Here is a 9,731-nt window from a genome sequence, read left to right as displayed (position 1 = left end):
ACACATTATTATTTGAGGCAAGGACTTCGTAGTTAGGGTGCACTCTAAATGTCTTACGAAAAAATTTCCTATATTACGAAGGAAATGGCGCAAGCTTAATACGAAGGTGGTTTTTCATCGTATTACGAAGGTTTTTCTTTGTATCTTACAATGAAAAAGCTAAAAAGAATCGTATTACGAAGAAATATTGCTTCGTATTATGCTTGCGCCGAATTCACTGTAACATATGAATAACATAGGTCAGATTTCATTGTAAGACATTTAGAGTGTGTAATAGACTGTACACCAAAATCCTGAGTAAATACCCTCTCGGATTTTTGTCGATGCGAGCAGAAAAGGGACCCGGAAGCACTCGGGAGTCCCGAGTCTGGCTCGGCTCCGGCTGGATCGGCGCCGACTCGGCAGTGAGCCACTTGCTTGCCTGGGGTTGACCCGATGTACCGGGAAATCCGCCAGGGAGCGAGGCAGGCAGGCGATCACACTAAATTACTATGTACGTTTTTCTGCGCGCTAATGCACGAAATTGTACATGCACTTCCTAACGCACGAATTTGTGCGCGACAATGCACGATTTCCTGCATACTTGCGCACGAAATCGTGCATTATCGCGCACAAATTCGTGCGTTACGAAGTGCATGTACAATTTCGTGCATTAGCGCGCAGAAAAACCTACATAGTAATTTAGTGTGATGCGACTGACGTTACGCCAGCTGACGACTCCAGTTCAGTGTTGCCGACTCGTCTACCCTGCACGCGCAATACAGTACTGCAGTGCGGTCGCGGACGATAGGGAAACTTTTCCTAAGAAAGAAGCTACGTAGTTGTGGCTGCGACCTCGACTTGTTACAGTGCAAAAGTGTTGTGGTCCCTAAGTGAGTGTCCCCGTGACCGGAAGGAACAGCAAGAGTTGAGGGTGAGTACGTGCTGCCGCACATTCCGAACGCCTGAAGGGTGGGTTTAATTTCACATCGGTAACACGACGGTTCACACAAATTTTTTCACACAAATTTCTTTTTACCTATTATGCAAGTTAACACACTTTTATATCGAAGGGTTTCAAGGGGCACGAGGCCACTAGCCACAAGCCATCAAGGCTACTACAATTGTGGCCACGGCGAGCCAAGTACTCCAAGAAGCGGCTGTCTTCTAGGGATATAGTTTCGAATTCGATTCGAAACTTCTTTTTTAGATTCAATTCGAGTTTGATTCGAAATGAAATCCTTGATTCGCACATCCTTACCGTCTTCCTTGTAGTCTTCGTACTCCAGGGCCCCCATCTGGAGAGTCAATCGGCAAGGAACTGCTAATAAATAGGTTCACACAAAAATTGTGTGAACAATGTGTAAACCGTTGTAAATGTGAAATGGTACTTTGTGTGAAAAAATTTGTGTGAAACCGTCTATGTGAAATAACATTAGGCAAAACTTTAGTATGTGAAAAAGTTTGTGTGAACCGTCGTAGAACCTTTCACATCATCCAGCGTGCACTAGGAGAAGAGAGTTCTTAAGCCAAGTGCATTCACCGTGCATTGAAGCTGTGGGAAAAATGCGCCTGGCACTAGAAGTATTTTCGTGAATCGTGGACCGAAGTTAATAGACGCTATGATGGCGGACGATACCATAAGTTGCTTGCGCTATGAGGTCCCGGGAGCGAGGCGGTACGCGCTGTCAAAACCTGTGACCTGTCATTTACGCTCTATTACGATTTAAAAAAATCGATGTTTAGGCCAAAACACCCCCAAAAGTGGTGAAATTTAGAGAATTTTCGGCTATCGCGCGAGTGCACAACCCCACGCCCGGCAGAGTTAAGTTTCTGCCCGATGTTGCCTCTATCCATTAGGTACTTCGGAGAACGTTCAGACCGGCGAGGGTCAGCAGACTTAAACCGGAGATAGGCACTTCGGAAGGAATCCATACCGGAAGTTAACAAAATAACGGGAGAAGCACGCGTCCGTGTCGATCGACGCGTGCTTCTCCCGTTAGCTTGTCGACTTCCGGTATGGATTTCTTCCGAAGTGCCTTACTTCCGGTTTACGTTGGATCCGAAAATGTATCTTATCAGCCTGTTCCAATTGTTTTGGCAATGAAAATGGGCTAGAAGTATGTGTTGCGTAATCTCTTAGCCGTTTGTCTCAAATTCTTCTCATGACGAAAGAAAATGGTATAGGCCTCCAATTCTGACTATTGAACCGTCAAAGACCCTTTCCCATTTTCTCGTATGTCAAACTGCTGGTACGATGCAAGACCCAAATTAGTGTAGGCCTTCATCACATTTCCTCACCGAACGTTTTGAGAGTTCCTTTCCATTATTTTGAGCGTTTGTTTTTCTCAGGTTAGCTTCAGCATGGCAGCCCCCGAGGACAATGACGTCTTCCCAAACCTTGAAGGAGACGATGGAAACGACGATGATTGGGAGAGTTACTACTCTTCTGAAGACGGTTCGTCCAGTTCCAGTGATGAGGTCGCGGAGGAGGACATGTCGCTGCAGACCTCCTGTTCGAGTGAGTCCCGGATATTTTCAAAACACCTCTTATGAAATGTGCTCTCAAATTTAAAGGAAGACCCGAGAGAAACTTGGAAGCAAGCACACACCAAATGTTATGTACATTTTTTGTACGATTGGTCACGATTTTTGTGCAAATGAACTTTCTTTCCAATTTTCGCATTATAAACTGCACTTTTACTCCCGAATTTTGTGCCAAACCAAGTTCAAATGTGTACAAAATGATAATTTGCACAAAAAAACTTTGACATGGTTCAAAGATTGTACTAAAACCATACACAACCAACTGTACAGTTGTCTATGGTTGTTGTCTGTACAGTTTGTTGTCTATGCAAAAACTGTGTGTAAGTTTCAAAACCAACCCCCAAAATTGAGACTTCAGTTATTGATCAGACCAACTTGGGTAAGTTTTCCAAATGAAATTCAACCTGATATATTTATTTGTTTATGAAAAAAGTTACAGTTTTGTGTTTTTAAGAGTGTTACCTTCCTATCTTCCTGCCTCTTTCTGGGACGAAAGGACTTGAAAATATATTTTGGGTTATTCTTAAGATAGGCATAGATTTTACTGATTACCTTTTGGAATTCAGCTTCTGCATTTCTTTTCCACAAAAGCAGCCTTGATCTTGAGTAGTTAATCAAAATCTATTGATAAGTTATCGAAGTTTAAATTCGTAGTTACTTGACTTCTGTATGTGTATAAACAGGGACACAAATAGTCCTTCTACGCTTAATTAAATCTTTGTTGATAAAGTATGGCAGTGAAGCAATGCCTATTAGTAGCTGAAGGCACAGCTGATCAAATCGTGTGGGTCAACATGTTTTTGTTCAAACTTTTTACAAGATAAATTTCCCTTAAAAATTTGTCTGTGTTTTGCACTAAAATGCACTGTTAAGATATGGTTGTACAGAATCAATCAGATGAGTGGAAATTTAGTCATTCTTAAACATCGAATGTCATCACGAACCAAAGCATAAGAAATGTTGTTCAATCCAGAAGGCAACAATTTGTCGTAGAAGAACAAAATTTTTGTTATCACAAATAACGATATAATTTGGTTGCCAATATCTTTTGCCATTATCTGCTCAATTAAACTAAATGATGAAATCATTTGCAATTGTTCTTCTGAGTGAGTTTTTGGAATGCTACTTTCCAATAATACATTATTGGAAAGTAGCACTACAAAAACTTAAGTTAGGAACAAAAGAACTCGGTCAGTTTATGTCATAGAAATTACAATAATCTTTTGGGTTCCAATACTTGTTGACAAACAACATCAAGTTTCTCGTTGTGAAATTATACTTTAGCCGCAATACAATTTTGGTTCAAGAACCTATTTGTCCCAAAACAAATCACGTCGCCAAAAAAAGGGCCATAAATGTGTTGCTATGTTTTTACAAGGTTTTTATCAGTGTGACACAGTAGAGATTTTCTTTACTTATACTAGTTTAAAACGTTCATCTGCAGTATAAACAGTGATGTCTTCTACTAAATTGTACATGTCCTTTTGTGTGAAGCAACGTGTACTAAAATTTGTACCTCACTATCTAATTTCTATCAAGGTAGTACATCAGGTAGGGTTTCCCGGCCAAAATGTTTGGAATTAAAATTTGTCGTAATGCTCTGCGCTTCGCATCAAGTTAAAGCTCCAAACTCTATTTTAAATTACATGCAATTTTGATCTTAACCTACATGGTTTTGACCAATTCAACTGTATAAACGGCCAAACTCGCGTTTGACGGCAAGAACTTGCAGTGAAGTCGTCCTACTTCAGTGACAGTGTGGCTCCTCTGTTGCAGCGAGGATGGACGCGTTCCCCGACGAGTTGCTGCTCGAGGTGCTGGGCCGCATCGACGACCCCCTGACGCTCCTGGACGTTGTCCCGCTGGTCTGCAAGCGCTGGCACCGCCTGTCCCGGGACCCCGGCGCCTGGAACAGCGCCACGGTGTCGATCGTAGGCTGCTCGTACTTCGACGACGGCGACATTGGAGATGAGCATGAGAACCACGACAAGATTCTGAACGCAGCGCGCGTCCTCCTCCACGCGCCTGCACTGCGTCGCGTCAGCTTCGGCTGGTACACCAATTCCCCGGGCCCCTTCTCGTGCCCCTACGACGAAGAGACCATGACGTCTGCCCTGCTGCGCTCACGAGCTGAGGTCCGCGAGATCGAGTTCCCGCAGCCCGAAATTCTCGAGGGCAGTGGCGGTTTGGGGTACCCCGACGACCCTCTAGAGGACATGAGTCCGGAAGATCTCTCCCTACTTGCCGATTTCTTGTGGAGGAACAGAAGCCACGTCCGGTATCTGAAGCTGGGTCACATGCTGCGGGCGGGAACGCCGCTGCTGTGCGCCTTGGGGCAGTGCGAGAACCTGGAGGAGCTGCACCTCATGCTGCCTGTCCCCGATTACTTCCGCCGGTACCTGGGTCAGCTGGGAGGACGACGGCTGCCGAAGCTCAGACGCCTCACGCTTGACTCCTGGTACAATGTGGACGGCTACCGCGCGTTCCTTGAAGACCTCGTCGGCTGCGTGGCCCAGTCTGTGCGCCACATCCACTGCGAGGAATCGTGCGAGTCATCCGAGGGTAAGAACAGGCCTGTGGGAGCGTTTTACTGAGACAAGTATCCACTCACAGCATGTTGCTGACTTTTTCCTCATTTTGTCAGTTCTTACGCAAGTAATTTGTGGAACCATAATACGTCCTTCTCCTTTTCTAAATAACTTCTTACGGAATAAGTAATAATGTACTGACACGAAGGAAATGAGTCATACTTCCTTAGAAAATACCAAGTGTTACTGTTGCTTCTATAAATACGTAATTAATGAGAAAAGAGTCAGTGATGTGCTTGAGAGTGCAGGAATAGCGGAAGAAGGGGGTAACTCCATTTTGACCATTTTTCAGGAGAAACAAGAAAACTGTTAGCAGGAGAAATTGAAACTTGTTTACAGACCTAACCGTCTACTGAGCATGCATTAAATGCCAAGTGCTAAGGAATTGTATCAATAATAACAAGTTCAAGGAGCGTAAGTTAAATTTTGAGATGAATATCACGAGTGTCATGTTACTGCGTGTCTTCTCACCTTACATTTCCTAAACAAAGTGGAATTTGGAGACAAGTCAAGTGGAACTATAATCAGCAGAAAATGTTGGTTTCCTCTGGTGCATTTTTTGAACTAAGCTCTTTTTTCCATTTAAGTTCTTAGAATGAATGGGGGTTAGGCTGACTTGATTCTTTTTACAATCAATTCATATGAACACAAGTTGAGTTATCTCTTATCAAAAATAATTTCGATGGAGTCATGTTGACTTTGATTGAGCTTCTTTGAGACCCTTTCATGGTCTAAATTTCATCGGAAATTGGAGGTAACTCAATCGAAGTCCACATAACTCCCTTGCGCAAAATGGCAAAAGGAGATACCTGAACTTGTGTCTTTATGAATATTTTGTAAAAAGAATCAACTCAACTTAACTCTCCATCTCTAGTTGGAAAAAAGAGGTAACTCCAAAAATGTACCACAGAAATATAGACTCCACGCGGACCTCAGCTCCAGTTGAGTTCACTGATAAAAATTTTGTCGTAACTTAGCGACACATTTATCGCTAACTTTTTTAGCGACAAGATTTGTTGTGGAACGAATAGCTTGTTAAACTGTAGTCGTATTGGAACTAAGGGATAATTTCACAACGACTAACTTGTAATAATGCACCAACAATAACACATCAACGACAAGTATTGAAAGTCCAAAAGAAATTTTATAATGTCTGCGACAATATTCATTGAGTACTTTTGTCGCTAAATTTATTTTGCATGGGTTTTTTTAGACAATAGTAATTTTCCTATGACTTAGAAGAACAAAATAGATGATTATTCATAATATGCTTTAATTGAGGAGATAATTGCAAAAGATGTTGTTTCCACACAAATTGTATTGTAAAGAGTGATAACAAGAATTTTGTTCTTCAACGACAAAATGTCGCTTACTAGACTCAACGACATTTGTTTCGCTTTGGTTCATGATGAAATTCTATGTTTTGGAACGACTAAATTTTCATTCATCTGATTGTTTCTGTACAACCATTTTTTAATAGTGTTGTCTCCTAAATCCACCTCGTTTGGGAGAGCTAAGTGAGCATGGTTCTGTAGTCCATTCCAACGTAAAGATGTAAATCACAGAAACCGTCTACAAAGGGATGCTACTCTTTGGAAAATTTTCACAGTTATTTCTTAGGCTTTTATGACAAAAATCCAATTGCATCATTTATTTGATTGGATTAAGTTTACCCTGCAAACACTTTTTTGTTTCTCCTGAAAAATGATGAAGATTGAGTTGTCCCCTTCTTCCGCTTCATGGATCAATTTACAACATCACTTTTGAGAGTGCATGCTTGCCCATAGCTGTAGACTGATCGCCACTTTTCCTGTTATTTCATAACTGTAATGCATTTATGATGTGATTTTCTTCGACAGACGTACTCTCCCAGCTGTCCCGGTGCGTGGAGCTTCGGAGCCTGCATTGCGGTATGGAGGGGGTGGCCTCGGTCAGGACGCTGACCAAGCTACGCAGCCTGACGCTGGTGATTCACTACAGCGACAAGGACCAGCAGCGAGTGTTGTCCGCCGCAGAGCGCGCCCTGCGCGCGTGCGGCGAGCTGCAGGCCCTGCAAGAGCTGCGTCTGGATGGCGGTTATGACTACCGTAGAAATAAGTGGAGCGCAGAGCACGGCCAGGCCCTGGCCACGCTCCTGGCCACCCTCGCCACCAAGGCCACCAACGTGAGGCACCTTTCCACCAGCGGCATGCTGAACCGGCAGCTATGCTGGTCCGGGACTATGCTGGGCTTTTTCAAGGCCCTGCCCCGGCTAGAGTCCTTGCACATCGGCCGCTTCCGGTTTGACTGCCTCCCTGACTTGGCGGAGGTCGCCGGCTTGAAGAGGGTTTCGGGGCAAGTGACGTATCAGAAGGGCGAGGCGGACTTCTGCCGTGCCACCCTAGAGCAGTTCAAGCGCGCGCGGCCTGAGGTGGATTGCCAGCTCACCGAGCACGAGTCTCTCTATTGAGGTCAGGCATTGACTTTCACAAGAAGATTGTCCTTTTTTTTGCTACATTCTAATTTACGGCATTTTACAGTGCTGTTCTGGTTAGTTGAAGTGACCCTTAAAAAATAAATGTGATTTGTATTATCCTGAACGAGTTAATTTCTCCGAACCTTACATCCTCCGCTCCCCCCCCAAAAAAAAAACCACACACTCACATTATTATTTGAGGCAAGGACATCGTAGTTAGGGTATTTTATACCAAACTCATGAACTAGTTCCCGAAGCGTCCAAATGGCTGGCAAGAAAAATGTGCGCGGGTGCTCTTTACACTCAGAAAAGCTTGCAAAGAAAAGTACTTTGCAGTGCAAAGTATTCTCCGGCATTGTATTACAAACTCTGAACTTTTTTCTTCGCATTGCGAAGAAATAGTGGTAGTTGGCGCGAGACGAAGTTCTGCAACGTTGCAAGCATTGGTTGTCAACGTTTCAAACATTTACTTCATGCAAGCTGTGCAAAAAATACTTCGAATTTGTCTGAATTAGTTTGCTGAGCCCCCAGACGCTTTCATACAATGCCGGAGAATACTTTGCAACGTTTTTTGAGTGTATATATAGACGTACCTAGTTTTCTTCCACTGCACCATGACGTTAAATTAATACTCAAACTTTGTCAGAAAAGTTAAAGCCATTTTTCCGTGGGAGCCAGTTGGTTCGGATGTATCCCACGATGAATCAACGTAAATTCTGTTCGGTTAATCATTTTCATTTAAAACTCGTATCGAAATGGAGACCCTTGGAAACTGTAGTTTAAATTCCAAGGGTCTACATTTTAACAGTTTTAGATAACATTGACAAGTCAGTGGTGACGTACTGCTCGTGTCGCCAACTCTGTGTTTGTTCCGCACGGTTGGCTAATAGCAACCGGGCTTGCAACTTAGAATATAAGAGGTACAAGATTTCTTAGCATGGTGATGTTCGGCCGCGTCAATTTTAAATCTAAAATTTTTTGGCGTAAGTTGCGAAGTATCGACCAATCTACTCTTCGCGTTTTTTTTTTTTTTTCGTTGAATGGCGAAGCTTTCAAAGAGCTACCTCTCCCGGGGCTGCGTCAGACATCTCTTGGTTTCGACGTTTTTTTTTTTTTTTTTTTTTTTTTTTTGACTAAAATATTAGGTTTTGGTGGGGTTGTGGGGCTGTCGAGTACCACATTCTTCAAAGGGTTTATTCATTTGTAAAGCTGTGCACACAAAAAAAAACTTGGTAATTTAGTGCGTGCATTCCTTGACTTCCCTGACTTGCGGCCACCCTATACACTCAATTCTTGTGGACTTTTTGCCCAAAACTATGGCCATACTTGAACACACGAAACTTATGTACAAATTTGTATACATAAATTAGGTTCAATGCCACAATTACACAATGCGTAATAAGCGTAATTGTAATAGACTGTACACCAAAATCCTGAGTAAATACCCCCTTGGTTTTTTTGTCGATGCGAGCAGAAAAGGGACTCGGAAGTAGCGTGTTCCGGATTGGGTGGGCGGTCAAAACCCGATGACTCCAGAGCGACTCCAGAACTCGGCCGGTGAATGCAGTGCCAGCCGCAGGCACTGCCGACGGGATAGCTTAGGCCCTACGCCAGCCTGCTGACAGTACCTGCGGGCGGCACTGCATTCACCGGCCGAGTTCTAGAGTCGCTCTGGAGTCATCGGGTTTTGACCGCCCACCCAATCCGGAACACTACTCGGAAGCACTCGGGAGTCCCGAGTCTGGCTCGGCTCCGGCTGGATCGGCGCCGACTCGGCAGTGAGCCACTTGCTTGCCTGGGGTTGACCCGATGTACCGGGAAATCCGCCAGGGAGCTGGAACATAATCCTCACCTAATCTTTCCGTTTGGACGCTGTGGGGTGGGGTGGCTGGCTGGTCGGCGCTGGCGCCAACAAGCCGTTTCCCAGTACATATCAAAACTGAGGCTTTTTCTGGCGACTTTTGATATTGTATGGCGCCTTTTGGCGATTTTTATCTTTCTTTTTAAATGTGAGTGTCATCGCCAAAAGGTTGGCGATTCTAGCTGTGCGCATTCGAAGGCAAAGCTCAGCGCGTTCTATCTGCTCGTGGTGGGCGCTATTGGAACTACTCGAGAGGTCCGTGGCGACTAACCCCAACACAATTTTCACTTTCTTATTTTGC

The 9,731-nt window shown here is 44.0% G+C and overlaps 1 protein-coding gene across 9 annotated transcripts; it reads left to right on the top strand.

Annotated features, from left to right (window-relative positions):
• Nucleotides 1-352: 352 nt before the first annotated feature.
• Nucleotides 353-7,688, top strand: LOC117648336. 9 transcript variants are annotated; one of them, XM_034390814.1, is made up of 5 exons: nucleotides 353-493; nucleotides 711-913; nucleotides 2,332-2,500; nucleotides 4,303-5,088; nucleotides 6,974-7,688. In XM_034390814.1, the coding sequence occupies exons 3-5, from the start codon at nucleotides 2,344-2,346 to the stop codon at nucleotides 7,561-7,563; spliced, it is 1,533 nt and encodes a 510-aa protein (XP_034246705.1). In that variant the 5' UTR covers nucleotides 353-493; nucleotides 711-913; nucleotides 2,332-2,343; the 3' UTR covers nucleotides 7,564-7,688. The 9 variants fall into 9 exon arrangements, with proteins under 9 accessions (XP_034246705.1, XP_034246704.1, XP_034246709.1 ...); XM_034390813.1 differs by lacking the exon at nucleotides 353-493 and having other exon boundaries at nucleotides 686-913; XM_034390818.1 differs by lacking the exons at nucleotides 353-493; nucleotides 711-913 and adding an exon at nucleotides 928-951.
• The last annotated feature ends 2,043 nt before the right edge of the window (nucleotides 7,689-9,731 follow it).

This window comes from Thrips palmi, unplaced genomic scaffold, assembly GCF_012932325.1.
Source record: "Thrips palmi isolate BJ-2018 unplaced genomic scaffold, TpBJ-2018v1 HiC_scaffold_3, whole genome shotgun sequence".
NCBI classification, from domain to species: Eukaryota; Metazoa; Arthropoda; class Insecta; order Thysanoptera; family Thripidae; genus Thrips; species Thrips palmi.
Note: the sequence above shows the minus strand (reverse complement) of the source record. Positions and strands in the feature narration are given on the sequence as shown.